The 22,014-nt window shown below is 45.1% G+C and overlaps 1 protein-coding gene across 3 annotated transcripts in view; it reads left to right on the top strand.

The window, feature by feature from the left end:
• Positions 1 to 417: 417 nt before the first annotated feature.
• The window catches only part of LOC149324214 (alpha-2,8-sialyltransferase 8E), a 76,543-nt gene continuing 54,946 nt past the window's right edge, over positions 418 to 22,014 (top strand). For 2 of the 3 annotated variants that reach the window (XM_089497758.1, XM_089497767.1), the window contains exon 1: positions 418 to 1,234. In XM_089497758.1, coding sequence (XP_089353884.1) covers positions 1,098 to 1,234 — 137 coding nt within the window. In that variant the 5' untranslated portion in view covers positions 418 to 1,097. The remainder of the gene's footprint in view (positions 1,235 to 22,014) is intronic. The other variant, XM_089497776.1, reaches the window with a different exon arrangement.

Below are 22,014 nucleotides of genomic sequence, written 5' to 3' on the forward strand. Positions count from 1 at the left end.
GGGCACAACCCCCTCCTCTCTCGCCCTTCATCACCAGCCTCTGCAGGGAGGGCGCCTGCCAAGGCCCAGGGAAGACCTTGCCCTCCCCAAAGGTTACAGGGCTGGGGGGGGGGGGCTTCTGCCCTAAAGACCCCGGCGGAGGATAACCCTCGTCCCCCACTTTCTTTCTTTCTTTCTTTCTTTCTTTCTTTCTTTCTTTCTTTCTTCTTCCTCCTCTGAGGGAGAAGAAGGAGGCTGCCTGGGAGCCAAGGACCCCGCCACGAGGGGCTGCGGGCCCCTTCCTTCCTTCCTTCCTTCCATCCTTCCTTCCTTCCTTCCCTCCCTTCTTTCTTGCCTTCCTTGCTTCACTTCCTTTACCTCCCTCCCTTCCTTCTTTTCCCTTCCCTCCTCCCTTCCTCTCCTCCTCCCTTCTATCCTTTACTCCCTCCCCTTCTTTTCTTCTTCCTTCCCTTCCCTCCTCCTTTCTTTCCTCTCCTCCATCCTCCTGCCCTTCCCTCTTCCCTTCCTCCCTCTTTTCCTCCATTTGTCCGTCCCTTCTTCCCTTCCTCCTTTGCTTCCTCCCCTCCTTCCTTCCTCCTCCTTCGTTCCTTCATCCCCTCCTTCCCTCCCTCCCCCTTCTTTCCTCCTTCCTTCCCCTCTCCTTCCCTCTTCTCTTCTTTTCCCTGCTCCCTCTACCCCTTGTTCCCTCCCCCCTCTCCTTTCCCTCCTTCCTTCCCTCCATCCTTCCCTCTCCCCTCCCCTTCCCTCCCAAGAGCAGCGCCGCCCCTCTTTTGAGCGGCGGCGGAGGGGACCCCCCTTTCCCTCCCCTCTCCTCCGGCCAAAGAGAGAAGAAGGGAAGGAGAAGAAGAAGGAGGAGAAGAGACGCCGCTTCTTCTTCCTCCTCCTCCTCCGCCTGCCTTTCCCTCTCCTTCTCCTTCCCTTCCCTTCCTTCCTCCGGGGGAAACTTTCCTCTGGTCCTCCCTGGGAAGAGGAGAGGAGAGGATGCGGCGGAGGAGCCCCCTTCGCTGCAGCCCATGAGGAAGAGCAGCAGCAGCAGCAGCAGCAGCAGCAGCAGCAGCAGGAGCCCTGGCTAGGGACCCCTCCCCTGGGAAAGGGAGATGGGCTACTACAGCGACCCCACCTCCAGCCGGGACCTGCTGGGCAACCGGACTCTGCTCTTCATCTTCGTCTGCGCCTTCGCCGTGGTCACCTTGGTCCAGCAGATCCTCTACGGCAGGAACTACTACCTGAGGAGGTCAGGAAGGAGCAGCAGGAGCAGGAGAGGGAAGAAACTTCTCACCTGGAGGGTGGAGGGGGATCCAGCAGATGGGGGCCTATTTCCACACACACACACACACACACACACACACACACACGTGTGTGTGTGTGTATGCATATAGTTGTGGTTGTGTGCCTTTAAGCCTTTCCCGACTTACGGGGAGCCTAAGGCACTGAACCTGTCATGGGGTTTTCTTGGCAAGTGTGTTCAGAGGGGGGTTGCCTTTGACATCCTCTGAGGCTGAGAGAGTGTAGGTTTATGTGGCTGAGCCAAATTCGAACCCTGGTCTCCAGAGTCCTAGTCCAACACTCAAACCACTATGTCACACTGGCTCCCATATGCAGAAATGATCCAGTTAGATACCCCTTTACGGGTCATTGGTACGGAAATCTGGGATTTGCCAGTGCCTTCCTCTGAGGCTGAGAGAGTGTGGCTTGCCCAAGGTCTTGCCCAGTGTTTTTTTCATGGCCCAATGGGGAATCGCACTCTGGGCTCCAGAGTCCTAGTCCAACACTCAAACCACTCTGCTGCACTGGCTCTAACATTAGTATTCAGTGAGATATCTTGACACTTGTCTAGTCCCTTCATAGCTGCCATTAGTCTTCTTTTCAGATTTCTTAGCTGCAGTCAAGAAATTCTCTACAAATCCCAGAATTGGATAGCAGAGAGCCATGGCTGTTGCAGTGGTGTCAAATTGGATTATTTCAGCAGTGCAGCTGCAGCCTAACGCTTTGGAGGTTTTGAAAGAGGCTGGATAGCCATCTGCCTGGGATGCTTTGATGGTGTCTTCCAAGTTCCAACAAGGTGGAATGGGGTTGGAGTAGATGGTTCTTGGGGTCTCTTCCAACTCTAGAATTCTGTGATCCCAGATTCACCCAAAAGGGATACCTTTATGGGGCCAGCCAGAATGCAGGTTGCATGCTTCACAGCTTGCTTTATCAGGCAAAGGTGTGAACAATATTTAACAGCCTTTGAGTTGACCCTGACTCATGGCAACCCTGTGGATGAGACATCTCCAAGACTCCCCATCCTCCACTGCTCTGCTTAGGTCCTGTAAATTCATACCCATGACCTCCCTCGATAGTCTATCCATCCGCCTCTCTTTCTGCTTCCCTCCACCTTTCCTAGCATTATTGTCTTTTCTAATGAGCCTTGCCTTCTCATAATGTGTCTGAAGTACATCAGCCTCCGTTTGACCATCTTGGCTTCCAGGGAGCTTTCAGGCTCGATCTCTTCAAGGGCCCATTTGTTTTTCTTTTTGCATCCACAGTATCCTCAGCACTCTTCTCCAGCACCACATCTCAAACAAATTTATTATCTGTTTTCCCACTTCCTTCATTGTCCATCTCCTGCATCTGTTCCTGGTGATGGGCAACACAATGCCCTGGACAATTCTAACTCGAGTGCTCATTTGTATATCTTTACCTTTTAGGATCTTTTCTAGTTCTTAAATTGCCCTTCCTATTCCTAGTCTTCTTCAGATTCCTTAACTGCAGCCCCCCTTCTGATCCATTTTCGATCTTAGCTGGGGCAATTCTTTTACTATTTCTGTTTCCTCATACCTTGGTTGAATGTATGAAGTTCCTCCGTGGTTGTTATTAAAAATCATACAGGAGAGAAAACTATATTATGAGGATGTTAGGCAGAAGCTTGCATGTTGCCAAGATGCAGCTATTCTCAATCCAGGTGGCATTAGAGTGATGCTAGGAAGTATCATTGTAGGTATGTGAGGAGCTTGTTTGGATTCCCTTTGAGAGATCTTGGGATGTGAGGTTGTGACAGTGTGATACAGCGGATAGAGAGATGGGTGGATTGAGCCCTGGCTCAGCCAGGAAGAAGTTCATGGCTTGATTCATTGGCTGGTAGTCATTCCATGGCTCCATTCCAGGGTTGTTACTGTGAGGACGGTGGAGGGAAAGGGAGAGCCCTGTATGCCCACCTTATTTATGTTCACTGGAGGAAAGGTGGATTGTTAATGTCATAAATATGTGATGAATACCAACAAAGAACCTTATGTGTACGTGTGTGTTGTGTGCCTTCAAGTCATTTCTGATCCTAAGGCAACCCAATCCTGGGGTTTTCTTGGCAAGATTTGTTCAGAGGAGGTTTGCATTGCCTTCCCCTGAGGCTGAGAAAGTGTGATTTGCCCAAGGTCATCCAGTGGGTCTCATGGCCAAGCTGGGACTCAAACCCTGGTCTCCAGAGTCATAGTCCAAGTCTCCAAACACTAAGTCATGCTGGCTCTAAACCTATCTATACATGACTATTAAAATCAGCAGCCTAATTATGTTGATAATACAAATAATCATAATAGGATTACTAGTATTATTTTGGTCATCCTCTTCTGGACATGCTCCAGCTTGTCAATTTGTTGTTGTTGTTGTTGTTTTTGTTGTTGTTGTTGTGTGCCTTCAAGTTGTTTGCAACTAACCCTGAGGCAAACCTATCATAGGATTTTCATGGCAAGATTGGTTCAGAGAAGGCTTGCTATTGCTTCCCTCTGAGGGTGAGAGAGTGTGCCTTGCCCAAAGTTATCCAGTGGGTTTCATGGCTTAGCTGGGAATCAAATCCTGGTCTCCAGGGTCATAACACAACACTTAAACCATTACGCCAGCCTTATAAAACCAACAGTGTATTTCCAAAAACAGGAACCAGAGAGTGAGCCCTGACTGAGCTCAGTACAACTTACTCCTGCACAGGATTGCATTCTCTGACCTTTTCCCTCTGACCTTTTCCATTGGGACTTTAAACCTCTGAGCACATGTGCATAGGATAAGGCCGCTTGATAGCTGTTATTCTCTCCCCACGTGCAATTCCTGTTTAACACAGTCGGAGTGACATCTGAGTCAAGATGCGCTGCACTCCGCCGTTTTGGATTTCTTGTGACATATGCTTTTATGTGCTAGAGCCCACCTCCTGCAACAGATGCAGGAAGTGGCATTATCTCTTGGCAGAGATATATGGCTCTGTGTGTGTGTGTGTGTGTGTGTGTATAGACAGACAGACAGACACACACACACACACACACTCACACATTTAATGGGCATATGGGAGAGCCACATAACCATAAAATACCACAATTAACAGTCAGTGGCAATGCAGAGTGTAAAGAGATAGTTATCAGTGAAGCAAGCAAGCTCAAGCCTGGATGGGTATACATTCCTGGCTACTTCTGCAAAATCTAGAAAGCACATCCAGGGGTAGCTGTGTTGGCCATACATAAAATACATTATGCAAGTTTTCAAAGCTCCACTGGAGCTTCAAAAGCTGGCATCATGTATTTTGTACCTTGTAGTTGGACAATAGAGGTATCACTGTTCTCTGGATTTTGGATGTTATCGTAATCTGCAAAAACTCTTACAGTAATTCCCTTCTATGCATGTTTTTACTCAGTCTTGAGCTTGAGGACTGTGCTTAGGGTAAACCTTGCACCCCACATTTTAACATTTAAGGGTATATCTTGTCACCCTTATTCAAAATATTCAAGCCATTGGGAGAGTCTCAGCTAGGTGAAACTTGACGAATGTAGGAGCAGCTCACTCCATGACCCACCAGCTGGTCCCTTTTGCAAAAGGCATACAGATAGAATTAAATAACTCTGAGTTCAGTCATTTGTTTTGAGTATCGGAAATGAAGGGAGCTTCAGTGCATGAACACATTCACCCCTTATTTCTGATTTCCCATTTCAACTATGTAATTGAGAGTGGAGACATGTTGACTGGGGGATGCTGGGAGGCTGTTGTGTTAAAAGTAACTTTTCCATATGATGATCTAGATCTACTGTACCTGTTACACACACCTGCCATAAGCAACTTGCTTGCTTGCATTCTGGAGACTGTTTGAATAGGACTGGTTGAACTGGACCACAAATCCTCAGTTGTACTGGAACAAGATAGGAATGAGACTGAAGACCTCTTAAACAGTGGAGTGGATTGTACAATTTTTGGGTTTTGGAACCTTGAATTTGAATGTTTCTCCACCTGATTATTCTCTAAATATAGACAGCTAGCAGGTCAGGGACAGACAGGGCTAGTAACCTCCCTGCTTGCAGCATTTTCTGCTTGTTGAAGAGAGTGTGTTACATAGGTATAAGATTGGGAAATGAGAAAGTTCACAGAAAGAATCAGGAGGTTCTGAGTTTTGTCTGCTTTTGTAATCCTGGCTAGCAGACACCAATAAATTAAATCACAGTTAAGCCTTATTAATAACAGATCTCTGGAGTGTTGTAGTTATTACTTGCTTAATAAAAGCAATAAATGGTCCCTTTAAATTGAGAGCATAGTAGAGAGGAAATGGAAAGAGGTTCAACAGAGAAAATGCCTTTTTAAATGTACGGTAATTGCAGATTATTTCACTGGGGTGTTACTGCCATGTAAGGCAGCATCTATACTGTGAAATTAATGCAGTTTGACACCACTTTAACTGCCATGGCTCAGTGCTATGGAATTCTGGGATTTGAAGTTTGTGAGATATTTAGCATTCTCTGTCAGAGATCTGTGGTTGCAGAACAAATTACAAATCCCAAGATTCCATAGGAGGGAGAAATAATAGTTAAAGTGGGGTCAAACTGCATTAATTCTGTAGTGTGGCAACAGTCTTTTAAGTGGGCTTCACATTGCAACTTCATATACTTACTTTTTGTGTAGGTTTAGCAAAGGATTGCATTATGAATTCCTGAAGCCCCTATGTTATATTTGCCCAAATTATTAATTTTCTTAATAAAATTGTATATCTTGCTTCAGTAAATTCAAGGTAGCACACATGGCTTTCTACCTCATCGCCTTATCTCCAGGGGGGAAATCCTGTGAGTTAGGTTAGACTGAGAATGTGTGAATGGCCAAAATCATCTAGGCTGCATCTGTACTGCAGAAATAATCCAGTTTGACACCACTTTAACAGCCATGGCTCAGTGCTATGGAATTCTGGGATTTGTAGCATCAGAGCTCTCTGACAGAGAGGGCTATATGTCTCACAAAACTACAGTTCTCAGAATTCCATAGCATTGAGCCATGGCAGTTAAAGTGTCAAACCAAATTATTTCTGCAGTGCAGATGCAGTCCTAGTGAGTTTCATAGCTCAGTTCAGATTTGAACCCCATGTCAGTCCGTGTCAGGCACTCTAACTACTGCATTGCATTGTCATATTAGGTGACTTTGGCCATCTGATTGCACCCAGACCTTTCCTCATCACATTATAGAAATTAGAATATTGATCTACCTATAGTATTGTTCAAAGGATTAAGGAGCAAATCACATGTGAAACAGACTTCTTGAAAGCACAATATGTATAAGCTAAATGATGTGGTCAAAGTATGACAGCCTCATTTTAGTCATCTTGAGGCCCAGTCCTTAGGACTGGAGCATGGCTTTGGCGCAGCTTCCAGCCTCTTAAGACACATGCATCATTTAAATAGCATACCTCCAAAGTGACTTGAAGCAGTTTTATTTTGGCTTGTCTGTTCAGGCCCTTGGTTTCCAAGGAGAGTTCAGTCTTGAAATCTGTTCTAGGACCCATTTGTTTGTCTTTTTGGCAATTATGTCCTCAGCACTCTTCTCCAGAACTACATCTTAAATAGCTGATTTTCTTTCTATCTGCTTTCTTCACTGTCCGGCTCTCACATCTGTACAATACTGAAATGGCCTTGTCCATCTAATTCAGTGGGGGCATTAAAATGGGAAGTATTTATAAGAGAAGGCACTCTTTCAGGCAACTTGGTTGTAGTCAGAGCAGCACTTTAAGTTGGGCCCATGAAGTGGAGTTAGGACCCATGTACAGCTCATTATTGTAGGCCAGATAGGTGGCTGCAGAGAAGGGAAAATCAGACCTCTAGAGATAAAGCATTAAACCTGGAATTCTTATGGTGCTGCTTGAAACATCACTTTCTGTTCTGTCATCACATTTGTTCAGAAAGCTCCTTCCACAGAAACAACCGTTAAATGCAAGTTCAGAATATTTCTCCTCCTACATTGAATATTTTTAAAAGCAATCTTGACTTTCCATGATGCTGGGGTAATTTACGCCAGAGGAGGCCACGGTTGCTGAATAGGTCTTCTGCAGCATTCTCCAGCAGCTGACAGAACCATTCTGGGTTGTTTGTCATGCAGCAGATATTTAATTGCTTCTCTTTAAATAGCTGTAATTTAGACGATTATAAAACCAAACGTCTCCTGATGTGGCAGAGGCAGTTAATGGGAACAGAATACAAAAGAAACAGTGCTTGAAAAAATAATAGTGGTATGCTATAAATGGTTATCAGACCCTGTTCTTGACACCACCATTCTCATGGTGTGTTTTTTTTTTTTTTAATTCTGTATCTATATCAAGCTCTTTCTGCAATGAGTATATGGTGGTATGTATAGGTTTTGGAGCTTATTTTTCTGGACTACAACTCCCATGAACCACACAGAATTCATGGCCATTGGCCATACCACTGACCATGATGACAAGGGAATACTAGGGATTGTAGTCCAGAAAAGTAACTTTCCCAAGCTTGGATCTGAAACATTGGTGTCCACTACATCTTACAATGAAAGGTCCTTAATCTTGCATTCCAAATCTTTTGTTGGTCAGTTTTATTCAAAGTGGCTTACAAGAAAAGAGGACAGAAATTCTGTATCCCTAAGACTGGTGTAGAAAAGGGAAATAATGACAATGACAATACAGGATTGAGTCTCCCTTATCCAAACTGCTTGGATCAGAGGTGTTTTGGATCTTTCTTTTTTTCTTTCTTTTTTAATTTTGGAACACTTGTATTTGCATGAATGTACATAAATAGAGATCTTGGAGATGGAACCCAAGACTAAACACAAAGTTCATTTATGTTTCATATACACCTCATACACTTATCCTGGAGGTAATTTCATACCCAGTATTTTTAATAATTTTGTGCATGAAACAAAGTTTGCGTACACTGAACCATCAGAAAGCAAGGGTATCACCATCTCAGCCACCTATGAAAAAAGTTTCTGGATAAGGGAGACTCAAGCTGTCATTGGATTACAGATGTGGCAATCATCAGGAGACGGCAGAATAAAAGACAAATAGAAGGAAATATTATGAAATAATGAGACTTACAAACAGAGGTCCCAAACACACTGCAGGAATAATCCAATTTGAGACTGCTTTAACTGTCCTGGTTCAATGCTAGGGAATTCTGGGAACTATAGTTTTGGGAAACATTTAGCCTTCTCTGTCAGAGAGCTCTGGGGCCACAATAAAATACAGTTCCCAGGACTCAGGGACGTAGTTAAGGGGGGGGGGGGTTCAGGGATCTGGACCCCCCCCCTTCCAGGAGAGAAAAGGGCCCTTGTTGGAGCGTGCGCGTGCACGCGCACAGCCCCAAAGAAACGCCGGGGAGAGCGCCAGTCTTGCTCTCCTCTAGGCTTCAGGAGGAGCAGAAGTGGCGCTCTCCCTGGCGTTTTTTGGGGGCTGTGCGCGTGCACACGCGCGCTCCAACAAAGGCCCTTTTCTCTCCTCCCGGCCCTGGCAAAGCCAGGAGGAGCGCAAGTGCCGCCCCTAAACTTTTTGCGGGGCCTGAGGGGGAGGAGCCAAAAAGCCCTGGAGGAGAGGGAGGGAGGGACAAGAAGCTGCATCAAGCTGCATTCACACTAAAGAAATAACCAGGTTTGGCAGCAACTTAACTCTTTTGTGGCTCATGGCTATGGAATTCTGGGAGTATGTTCTGTGGTCCAGATATTGAGGCTTGGCTCTATTCTGGCTCATTGCTATGGAATTCTGGGAGTTGGAGTATGTTCTGGGGTCCAGATATCAAGGCTTGGCTCTATTCTGGCTCACTGCTATGGAATTCTGGGAGTTGGAGTATGTTCTGGGGTCCAGATATTGAGGCATGGCTCTTTTCTGGCTCATGGCTATAGTACACATCCTACATTTCAGACTTCTGCCTAGAAGGAATTTCAAAAGTCCTCATTTTTTATAAGATGAGCAGATGTCCTCCTTTTATAGGACGTGTCCTATGTTTCAACCTTCTGGCCTGGATGAATGTAAAAATGTCTTCCATTTTTGGTAGGATGACATACATCCTCCTTTATCCAGGATACGGCACACATTTCAGCCCAGGAGCAATGTCAAAACATCCTCCATTTTATCAGGGCGACCAGACATCATTCTTTATCCAAGACACGTCCTACATTTCTGCCCAGGAGGAATTTCAAAACATCCTGGTTTGCCAGCCTTTCCTTGAGGCTGAGAGTGTGTGACTTCCTTGCCTAGTGGGTCTTCTTGGTTTGTTCAGAGAGTTTGCCTTTGCCAGCCTTTCCTTGAGGCTGAGAGTGTGTGATTTACTTGCCTAGTGGGTTTTCTTGCTTTGTTCAGAGAGTCTGCCTTTGGTGACTTGGGTGTGTGCGAGTGTGTGCCTTCAAGAGGTTTTCTTGGGAGGTTTGTTCAGAGAGGGTTTGACTTTGCCATCCTCTGAGGCTGAGAGAATGTGACTTGCCCAATGGTTTTTGGGGATTTGCCTTCACCTTCCCTTAAGGCTGAGAGAGTGTGACAAGCGCTGTGATGTCCCTTGTGTGCCGCACAATTTGGACATGATGCATAAGCCACGTCATCGACACGTACCCCGTGTAAGATATTTAGCCTTCTCTGTTGGAGAGAATCAGGTTTTCATTGAATCCTCGTCTCCAGAGTCATAGAATCCTAGAGTTGGAAGAGACTGCAAGGGCCACCCAGTCCAACTCCTTTATTCTGCCATGCAGGAACTCTCAATTAAAACATCCCCATTGACAGATGGCCATCCAGCCTCTGCTTAAAGACCTCCAAAGAAGGAGACTCTGCTGTACTCTGAAGAAGGAGTGTGTTCCACTGTTGAACAGCCCTTACTCTCAGGAAGTTCCTCCTAGTCTAACACACAAAGCTATATCCCAACCTCCTATCCAGGAAGAATGTCAAAATGTTCTCCATTTTGAGCATGACTGAGAAACACGAATTTATATTGTTTTTTTTTTAATGTTTTTGGCTTTTAGTTGGTGTGTTCTCCATTTTTGAACATCCTATAATTTGTCCTACATTTTGTCGTGCATCATGTCCTACATTTTTCCTACATTTTGTGTCTTGGGGGGGCTCTTAGCAACTCAAAATGGTGGCACTTAGTCTGGACCCCCCCCCTTCCCAAAATCCTGGCTACGTCCCTGCAGGACTCCCTAGCACTGAACTAAGGCAGTTAAAGCAATCTCAAATTAGATTACTTCTGAAGTGTATTTTGGACCTGAGATTCAGTATGTAGAGGGATCTTGTAGCACCTTTGAGACTGACTGAAAGAAAGAGGTTGGCAACATGAGCTTTCATAGACTTCAGTCTGCTGCCTCAGATACTTTGGGCCAGAAGTATCTGAGGAAGTAGACTGAAGTCTATGAAAGCTCATGCTGCCAATTTCTTTCTTATCAATTAGTCTCAAAGGTGCTACAAGATCTCTATATACTGATTCTACAGGCTACCAAACTGAGATTTAGGAGATTACCGCATATCGTTCTCAGAACGTTCTGCACGTAACGTGATGAGAACGTTCCTGGAACGGATATTACCGCATTGAGTAAACTGGAACGTGATCAGAACGTGATTGGAACGCATTTTACCGCACAGCGCTTCCTTTTTCTTGAAACCGTTCTCAGAACGGTTTGCTGTATTACGTTTTGTGGGCTGTGTACTGATGACGTCGCCACTCAGTGGATGGACGGCTCGGGAGAGGCGCTGCTCCCAGGAAAGAGGAAAAAGGGAGGCTTGGGGCATGGAGCTCGCCTCTCCTGAGTCCCTCGGCTTACTGAAATCCCTCACCTCCCTTCCCCATAGGAATCAATCCAGAAACGGAGTTTAAAAGGAGCAGAGAGCCCTATGGGTCTTCATCTGGGGAGGCAGAGGTTGCTTGGCTATGGGGATGTCCTGCCATCTCTCTCTCTCCCCCTCTTTCCCCATAGGAATCAATCCAAAAATGGAGTTTAAAAGGAGCAGAGAGCCCTATGGGTCTTCATCTGGGGAGGCAGAGGTTGCTTGGCTATGGGGATGTCCTGCCATCTCTCTCTCTCCCCCTCTTTCCCCATAGGAATCAATCCAAAAATGGAGTTTAAAATCTCTCCCAGATGCAGACCCAAAGGGCTTGCCTCTGCTCCTTTTAAACTCAGTTTTTGGATTGATTTCTACGGGGAAGGGAGGTGGGGAATTTCAGTAAGCCTAGGGACTCTGGCCGGGAGAGTGCTTCTCAGCCTCACTGAGAAGTCTTCCCTCCGAAGATTCCCTTGGGAGGGAAGGAAGGCAAGCCCCCCCCCCCCCAGCTTGTCTTCCCTCCGAAGGGAGTCCGAGGATTCTCTTGGGAGGGAAGGAAGGCAAGCCCCTATAAAACGTTGGGGCTTCATATGCTGGCATATGTTTGAAGAAAATAGGATAAAACCTATGTAACTTGATGGGCCAAGGGCAGAGTCCCCTCCTTGGCAGCCTGGGCTTTAAGGGAGCTCCACGGAGGTCCCTTCAAGCGGAGGGAAAGGGAGGGGACTGGACCAAGGGCAGAGCCCCGGCAGCCATTGCAGCTCTTTAAACCGGTTAGAAAAGAAGAGTCCTCTGCTGTCATCCCATTTCCCCTTTTTGGCAGCTTGACACCCTTTTGCTCCTGTGTGTGTGCATGTAATGTGTGCCTTCAGGTTGTGAGCTTCCCTCCCCGCTTTAACTCTTGTCTGGCTCTTTGCTATGGAATTCTGGGAGTTGTTTGCTTGCTTTTGTGTGGTGCTCCAAACAGAGGAGCTTTTGTGGGTTCCCTCCTGGAGGGAAGGAGGAGAAGGTCCTGGGCATCCCTGCCTCCTGCATTGTGACAGCACAGGAGCCCCACTGGACATGACACTAGAGGCCCCCGCAGAAGCAGCCAGACCCTCTCCCTCTTGCTCTCTGCTCTGGTCTCCTCTTTCCCTCTTTCTTTCTCTCTCTTTCCCTGCTTTCCTCTTCTCTTCCTTGTCCCACCTTTCCTCCCTTTTTCCTTCCTTCCCTCCCTCCTTCTTCCCCCCCCTCTCTCGCTCTCTCTCTCTCTCACACACACACACACACACCTTCCCTCACTGCAGTCGCTGGCCTGCCTGCCTCCCTGCCTGTCATTCTTTCAGCCAATCAGGAGACGGAGGAATGAGAGAACGGATTTGAGAACGATATGAATACCGCACAGACCTCTGTTGGAACGTTCTCATCACGTTACAGCACTCTGGGAACACATTCAATCTGTACCCTCCTGGAACACATGTAGAACACATTTAGAACGTTCTCAGAACCCAATTGGAACACATATGTGCGGTATTCTTAAATGTGTTCCGTTCTCATCACGTTCTGAGAACGTTCTCAGAACGCAGTGCGGTAATCTCCTTAGTTTCTCTGGGAAAAGAAAACAACAGTGGTTCCAGTGATGATAGGTGCTCTATGAGCAATTCCCAATGGACTGCCAAAAAATCTGAATGAAATCTCCATAGATAGGTTTGTTGTTGCTGTTGTTGCAGGTACCCTGGAGTTGGACGCAACTCATGGTGACCCTGTGGATGAGACTTCTCCAAGATCCCCTGTCCCCCCACTGCTCTGCTTAGGTCATGCAGATTCTGGCCCGTGGCCTCTCTGATTTTGTCCAGCCATTTGGCTTGTGGTCTTACTTTCTTTCTATTGCCATCTACCTTCCCTAGCACTTTTCCCCCCTAGTGAATCCTGCCTTCTCATGATGTGGCCAAAGTACAACAGTCTTAGTTTCATCATCTTGGCTTCTAGGCCCCTGTTCTAGGTGTAATCTGTTCAAGGAGCACTTTTATCCATGTACACTAGTTTGCATTAGTGCTGATGCTACTTGGAATATACCATATAGTCTGATAATAGCTCACTGATTCCTAGATTCTTGGATATAATTCAAATCACTGATGGTCCAAAACTGGTCAGTAACATTTGATGGATGATGAAACCAAGATGATGATGGCAATGATAGTCCTTATAGCCACTACAGAAGTAGAAATTTGAGCAGTTTGTACCTTCTCACGTGACACCTGATGAAATTCCCTAAATCTCAGCCCAAAAGATGACAACACACTTTAGAAGGGGAATTGAACCAGTGGAGCACTAGGTGGGAAATAAAGGTCTCTATGCTTTTCCAGCTAAACGAAGACCTCAAAAATCGGTGAACTGAAAGCATCTGTTTGTTCAGAAAGTTCAGATTGTTTTGTTCTATTTGGATTAGTTTAGTTATGATCAGATAACACTGGATGAACAAAGAAGGGGAAATGCATAGTAGGATGTTGAATTGTAGACAGGCTTCCAATGGTATGTTAGCATACACAGTGTGTGAACACTTAGAATTTGCCAAATTTATTTTGGGTTTTCTACTATCTGTTCCTTATTAAATGGTTTGGCATGTTTTAAGATTATTGGCATGGGCTGAAATCTTGCATCAAAGAGTGGCAACATAACTTTATGCTCATGGTGTTATACCTCCATTGAACCATGCCATTTTTGAATTGCAAGGATGCACAACCTAGTGTGCGTTGCATATTGATATGCAGTGCCCCAACCCTGCCCTCACTTTTAATTAATGCACAGTGTGCAACAGTGCACAATGTGAAGTGAACAACACACAGTATGCAATCATGTGCAATGACATGATATGAATAACTCCATTTTCATAACCAACTGAATATGAATGTTACGTATCGGCCAAAAAAAGTACAATTGCTTCAATAAGGGAACTTAAGAATGTGTAAGACACCAACAGGATGGCAGTCATGATTGAAAGCATGCTTCATATTCAGAGCTTGGAAACATTTCTTTTTTGGACTACAAATTTATTAGGCAAGAAGAGTGCCCCTTCGGGCTGGGAAATTTTAGGAGTTGTACTACAAAAAGCTTATACTGGCAAACTCTGCTTGCATTGAAATGATGCATTGGGCCAGAAGTCATGCTAGGGCCTCTCAGAAGGAGCATTCTCTTATTTGAGGCATTGTAATTTGGCCCTTGTCTTCTTTCTGGATGTAACCCCTCTCTCCAATTTTCTCTAATATGAAAACATATTGCAACACCCCCAGCTCTTTGGACCATAGAGAATGCTGGTGTAACATTTGCAGCCCATCCCTGGTGGTCAAGTGCAGCACTCATAGCCGGGCCTTTGGCTGTCATATGCCACACTCGCAGCCCAATTCTAGCTGCCAAGTGTGGGTTGAAGGGTATGAACAGGCGGAATGATCACTCAGTCCTGGGCTCAAGAAGGTTGTTCTATTTATTTAAGAAAGAGAGAGAATAAAGAATAAAGCAGAGATCAGTTTCCAGCAAGCAACCAAATGCATATAAAAGAGAAACAGATAAATCTAGCAGGCACTCTCTAACTTCAAACTAACTAACTAACTAACAACAACAACAACAATAAATACACATTAACTTGTGAAAAGGAAAGAAACCAGACAAACAGTGGCACTGCACACCATGGCAGAGCACACATGTACACATTGTCCACACAGGACTACAAGCTGGTCTGCAAAGCAAAGATCCTTTGTTTGCTAGCATCTTATATATTGTTGTCTTTTTCCTACCAGCTTAGCATATACTATGTCATCATCTACCCTACAGAGTCTGTGCCCAAGGAGAAGGGGGAAGAAAGCAAATTATTTATTCTTCAAATTGTTTATTTATTAAATCTCCAGGTGCCAGGAAGAGCTGGGAGTCTTATCTCTTAGCTCTGGAATGCCATCTCTTCTCCCCTCCGTGCCATCTTGGAGCAAGGGAGAACCTTCCTTGATCCATTCTCTGACAGAATACATGAGGACGACACATTTTTAAGACTAACTGCAGCCTGAACCAAGATTTTCCTAAAGCTATAAAGGCAAAGGCTGACGCTTGATCATATTATAAGCAGGACAGATTTGGGTGTGCTGGGGAAGTAAAAGGTATCCTCCCTGGTAACAAACAGCATGAAGGAGCTAGAATGGGAACTGGATGGCCCTCTAAATCTTGTGATTTCCAGTGTAGCCAGCATGGTGTAGTGCAGGGGTAGGCAACCTTTTTGAGCCTGGGGCCGGGTTGCTGTCCCTCAGACAACTGGGGGGCCGAAGCCGGGGGGGAGCTTCCACCCTCCGGGGGCGGGGCCGCATGCCGGGGACGGAGATTCCACCCTCTGGGGGTGGGGCTTTCTCTGCTCCCTTTCCCGACCTCCAGCTGTCTGAGAGACAGCTAGAAGTGGGGAGGGGGATTGGGAGAGGGGGGTGACAGGCGTGCGCCTGCTCCTCCAGCCCTTCCTTGGCCCCCAGCTGCCTCTCAGAGACAGCTGGGGACCAGTAAGGGCCCGTGAGGGGCAGGAGCAACAGGAAGGAAACCTCAGGTCTGCCGAAGCCCCGCAGGGAGAAGGAGGAGGAGGAGGCTGGCGGCCTCTGCTCCTTTCCTCACGGCTGGGCTTTGTCTGGCAGCTGCGGGAAGGGAAGGAAGGACGAGGAGGACCCTCGCCCCCTTCCTTCCCTCCCCGCTGCTGTCTGGCAGCTGCGGGAAGGGAAAGGAGGAGGAGGAGGACCCCCACCCCCTTCCTTCCCTCCCTGCGGCTGTCTGGCAGCCACGGGAAGGGAAAGAAGGACGAGGAGGACCCCCGCCCCAGGAGGAGAAACTCCTTCTATTTAGCCCTGCACACGGCCCTGCAGGTGCTCGCAGGGCTACAGGAAGCTGCCGGTGGGCGGCGGCGGCGGCGCACTGTGCGCGCTGCTGCTGCCACGCCTGCCTCTGCGCGTTCTTCCTTCGCCTCCTCGGCCATGGAGGCCGTCTGCGGCCCACCATCCTCAGCGCCCTCCCTGCCGCCACGGTACCGCCTGGTGTTGGTGGCAATCGGCAGCAGGACCGGGCTGGGGCCTGATCTGGCTTGTGGGCCGGGGGTTACCGACCCCTGGTGTAGTGGTTTGAACATTGAACTATGACTCTGGAGACCAGGGCTGAAATTTTAACTGGGCCATGTAAACCCACTGTGTGACATTGGATAAGTCACATTTTCTCATTCTCATAGGATGGCAATGGCAAACTCCCTCTGAAGAACCTTGCTAAGAAAACCCCATGACAGGTTTGGCTTAGGGTTGACATAAATTAGAAACAACTTGAAGGCACACAACAACAACACTTAACTTCCAGCAGCTCTAACCAGCCTGAAGTACTCTGGTAGTTGCATTCCAACAACATCTGGAGTTCTGCATTATTCCTACGCTTGATCTGAAAACAACAGGGAAGGGATGGGAGAACCTTTCTTCAGCTGAGGTCTGAATTGTCAGAATAATAATGTCAGTGGTAGTGTTGCCAGGTTTAGTGTTACCAGCAATAAGGGACAGTTAAAATTTATGACATGTGTAGTTGACTGTCAGAAAGTAGCTATTAATAAGTTTGTGACCTATCAAAATACCAGATTAAAGTATTAATTTCAGTTAATGTAGCCATGTATTTTTCTGTAAAATTAACATATTGTTCCCATTGATAAATTACATGATACACATATTGCTGTCTTTATTATGGTCCCACACCCAAAAATATAGGTTTCTTTCTTGTTTTGGCATCTTGTTCAGTCTATATAAAAGGAAAAGCTTTCCTGGTCTCAGATAAGAGGACATCCCTTGTAATAAGGGACACCTGCCAGTCTGGTAAAGGATAAGATTTCCAATTTTCAAATTAGAGATATTTCATATAATAGGGGACACCTGGCAACTTTAGGGAGTACTAACCACAGCCAAAAGTAAGTGTGTGTGTGTGTGTGTATGTATGGGGTTATCCCCTTTCTTTTGGCTACCTTATTTTTTTTTCTTTCTCTTCTCCCAGCATTTGTTGGGTTAAAGAGACAGATCACTCTTAGCAGAGATGAAATTGCTTGATTTGAACTGAATGCTTACAGAGGGCTTCTGAAATTAGGCCAAAGGCATATAATTATAGTGTGAGTTGATGCTACAGAAGGACTACAGGTTGTCCACCTCATGCACCTCTGGTCTGTGTGTAGTAGGCAGACAAAGAATGGACAAGAAAGTCTTAACGTTTGGTTGTTGGAGATGAGAAAACAGTTTGAGCAATTCAGACAAATAATAGAGGCGGGAGAGAGCTCTGTCTTTTGCAATGTGACGATTGAAAGAAATGAACTGTCATCATTTGTGTTAATCTTTTGGGCAAAAGGCTTCATGTACACCATTCACAAAAAGAGCCTAATTGTGGGTTTTATGAGATGGGTGGGATCATTTTTTGAGCACAAGTGCAAGATCTGCATTGTGTGTGGTGTTTAAATGTATTATTCTGCACCATTTACCCATATTCAGAAGTAAATTTGCCTGTTTGAATGTAATCTCTCCCCCCTCCCTGCCCCTTTCTGCTGTCTCTCATTTCTTCTGCCAATTGCATTACATAATGCTCTTTCCTTTGTGGACCTTAACAAAACAGAAAGGGTGGAAAGAGATCACACGCACTTGAACAGGGATGTAAAAACTGCAGGAATTTGCAAGTGCTAGCAGTTTAATTGTTCTCTATGAGGTACTATTTTGACTCTGAAAGTATCACCATACCATAGCTCCTGGTACATATATTAGTACTTCTACTAATCTGCAACCTTGTTAACAGCAGGAACATTTTCTTCTGACTCACTGGAAGTTGTTTGCCTTTCTCCCTCTCACATTTTTTTGACAAAGAAACTATAAGCAAATTGTCAAAAGGATCCTTGTTTTAACATAATTTTACTCTCCTCCTTTCTCATCTACAAAGATCTCAGCCAGGTTTGCAGCCATTCACAACCCCTTCCTCCAAAAACATTATTTAAAAAGTACCATTAAGTGGATAAGCCTTCTTTTTCAGAAACTCATAAACAGTTAAAGAAGAGATGATGCATAAAATGTGTTGAAAATGGCCATCAGGAACTCAGTTCATATCTCTGAGAATTTGAGCTGAGCTTACAACAGCTGAAATTTTGGACTATAACTCCCAAAATCCGTATGGCCACCATGTCCTGTGCCTGGTTGGCTGTGGGATTCTAAGAGCTGTGAACCAAGAAAGTAATCTTTCCAATTTTTGAATTTTTCAAGCTTCTAGATTGAGAATGCGAAACCTGTTGCCTTCAGACTGGAAACCTGATGCCTGTTCTACTGCAGCCTCCAGCATACTCCATGCTGGATGGGGACAGTGGAGGTGCAGTGCAGCAATATAGGAGGGCCAAAGATGGGTTGGGAATTCAGAGAAAGATGGACTAAAGCAAGATGAAGGAACATGGTTCCTGCATACCTAATAAGTGTTTAGAATAGGAGATGGGCATGACTGACCATAGCTGCTGTAGCTCCTGGTTTTACATGACTGTAAAGGTGAAGGAGCAGTGATGGCGAAGGCTCTCAAGGTTTGGGCACCAGGGCTTTTTGGTTAGCAGGGAAAATAAAATCATCTGTCACTCTGCTCAGTCTTTACTGATTTCTCTTGCTTAGTTGCAATTCATGATAGTATACAGCATGGTGTAGTGGTTTGAACATTGGACTATTACTCTGGAGATCAGGGTTACAATCCCAACACAGCCATGTAAACGTACTGGGTGACCTTGGGCAGGTCACACTCTCTTCAGCCTCAAAGGATGGCAATGGCAAACCTCTTCTAAGGAAACTTGACAAGAAAATAATGCGACAGGTTCACCTTACGGTTGCCATAAGTCGGAAACAACATGAAAGCAGACAACAGTGATAACTCTCTCTCTCTCTCTCTCTCTCTCTCTCTCTGTGTGTGTGTGTGTGTGTGTGTGTGCATAAGACAGGGAGATAATTTTCTCAGCAACAATATATTGTTGTGAATTCTCCCTGTGACCAAAATGGTACATCTGAACTGGGAACCATGCTCTATGACAGTGATTTAAGGAGCTGGGTATGTTTAGCCTGGAGAAGAGATGGTTAAGAGGTCATATGATAGCCCTGTTTAAGTATTTGAAGGGGTGTCATACTGAGGATGGATCAAGCTTGTTTTCTGCTGATCCAGAGATTAGGACATGGAGCAATGGATTCAAATTAGAAGAAAAGAGATTTCATCTCAACATTAAGAAGAACCTCCTGAGAGTAAGATCTGTTTGACAGTGTAACACAGTCACTCAGAGAGTAGTGGAGTCTCCTTCTTTGAAAGTTTTTAAATAGAGGCTGGAAGGCCATCTGTTAGGAGTGCTTGGATTGTGTATTCCTGCATGAAAAGAGGTTGGACTAGATGGCCCTTGTGGTCTCTTCCAACTCCATGATTCTGTGATTCTGTTTTGTTGTTGCTTGGTCTTGATTGGGCAATTATGACCCATTAGATTTACAAAATACGTCTCGTAGTAGAGATATAAACTGCTAGGATTAGTTTGTAGTTATGGATTGATGTCTGTATTTTTAAAGCTTTATTTATTGCATTACAACGACAGCAACAATCATCATCATCATCCCTCCCCATTTGCCCCTCTCCCAGCTTAGCAGTTTTTATAAAAAGAAAGAAATGGAAATGGGCCTTGTTCAATGCTATTACCTTCATATAAATTCTAACATAATAATAGACTCCGTAATTTTTTTTAAAAGGAGTGTTCAAATTAATCCTCCAAATTACACTTATTTTAACCCTTCTGCTCTGTATTTCTGCCTCATATCTGTGTTTTCAGCATTAATATATTGAGTAAAAATATACTAGCTTAAATAAAATGCTTTTGGTTTTGCTTTTGGTTTGCTCAATAAAATATTATAAGATAATTTTGACAATATTATAAAAAGTCTGTAATGACTATAAACCTTTTTTTTACAGATAATGTATACTTGTGACCATTTTCCTATCCATGAGCTATCATCAATCTGATGAAATCCTTATATAAAAAAATGTATTGTTATTCTTTTCAAAAAGACCTAATAGACATCACTTAGGATCCTTCACAATTAGTTTCTTTAAAGTAGAAGAAAGCTCTTGAATTATTAAGTCCAAGAAGGAACGGACATGTTGGCAACATCACTAAATATATATATGCGCCAAGGGGTGCCCCAGAACTACAATGCCTCAAAGATAGATGTCATCCTAAATCCTTGTGCTCTTGCTGCCTGTATTTTTGGACTTTCCTTGGGGGCATGGTTATCATGAACACCTGCCACTGTGACATTTATTACAGCACCAGTTCACAGGGGCCATGTCCTTTCTTGTAACTCACCACGCGAAGAAAGTAGAGATGTGAAGACCTAGAAAAAAACTTGACAAATTCAGAAAACCTCTTGGAAGTCTCAGCTAAATGGGCTTTGGAGCATTCTTTTTTAGAATGAAGAATAAAGAATGTAAGACAAAGTATTCATGTATTTGCTCCTCCAACTTTATTTCTAAAAGCTATATAGCCGATAAGCTTTTATGTAAGTCTGCATTTTGTGGAAACCTGAGGCACTAGAAATTTCTGGCTGATAATTCTAAATACCTCACTAAACTACAAATTCCAGGACTCTGTAGGAAGGAACAATGGGATTTAAAGGATTCATGGTGCTATAACTGCACAGTCTGAAAGGGCTCATGCTTAGTCTCTGAAATGCAGCAGAAGTTCAGAGAAAATGTTGCTTCCCTACTCTCGCCAGTGTTACGCTTGGAGTTGTGAGGTCAGGGAACAGGTAAGAAACAAGTTTCTCTCTCCTAACAGTTCTAGAATAGACATATGCATTGGGGAGCTGGTAACTTCCATGTCACTGGGGTGGTGAATCCTCTCTGGATTTAACTTTAACTTTAAAAGGAGTTGTCCAAGGTGCTGAACCCTGTCCCCCAAATAGGGTTGCAGAGATCTTGCAGCACCTTTGAGACTAACTGAAGGATGGAAGTGGGTAGCATGTGCTCTCTTGTAGGCCTGAATCTACTTCCAGTAGGTTCAAGTCTGCAAAAGCTCAGGCTACTAACTCCTCTCTTTCAGTTTGTCTCAAAGGTGCTGCATGATCCCTTTGCATAATGATTTTCCAGACTAACACAGCTATGTCTTTGAATTCTACTGTAAATAGATTGAGCATCTTGGATGTTTTTTTAAAAAATCCAGACTATAATTTAGAGCAAATTCATGGTTTCCTGGATATGGCAGCCACCAGACACTTAGGACGCCATCACACCAGCCTGTTATCCCACAGCAACCGCATCATAAGATACAGATGACATACCAGTTTAAAAACACTCACTATTGCATTTTCTGTAATTGTGCAATTGTGCCATTGGTTTGAAAACACACATTTGATTGCATCCTGTGCTTCTCGTCTTCCAGTTCTCTCTTTTCCTGTCTTATCTTCCCCCCACCCCACTCCCTCCCTTTCTGTAGGCTTTGCAGATTGGGTCTTCCCCAAAAGATTATTTTTAAAAAAATGTCAGGAGGAGAAGCAGATGTGGACCCATGGGAAATGTGTTAGAAAAATATCTCTTGCTCTGTCAAAGGGAACAACTCTGCTGTCAACCATGGGAGGGGAGAGATGCAGTGTGACAGGCCCAACAGGAGGGCATGTTGGATTAAGGCAGTGCTTCTCAATTATTTTCTGTCATGCCCCCCCCCCCCCCGCCCCAGGAAGAAGAAAACATTTCGCGCCCCCCGCACGACTGTAAATAGTATAATTTGCCTATAAAATTGTTATAAGTACACCTCTGCATAACAGAGCCTCGCGCCCCCCTTTATGGAGCCTCGCGCCCCCCCTGGGGGGCCCGCCCCACTATTTGAGAAAGGCTGGATTAAGGAGAGGGGGTGTTTCCTGGGTGGGAGAGGAGTGAAATGGGAGCTAACCTTGCTAAGCCTCCTTCTTTCTTCCCCAGGGCTC

The sequence above is a fragment of the Sceloporus occidentalis genome, unplaced genomic scaffold (assembly GCF_023333645.1).
Source record: "Sceloporus occidentalis isolate IW3139 unplaced genomic scaffold, rSceOcc1.0.p SCAF_1, whole genome shotgun sequence".
In the NCBI taxonomy this organism is placed as follows: domain Eukaryota; kingdom Metazoa; phylum Chordata; class Lepidosauria; order Squamata; family Phrynosomatidae; genus Sceloporus; species Sceloporus occidentalis.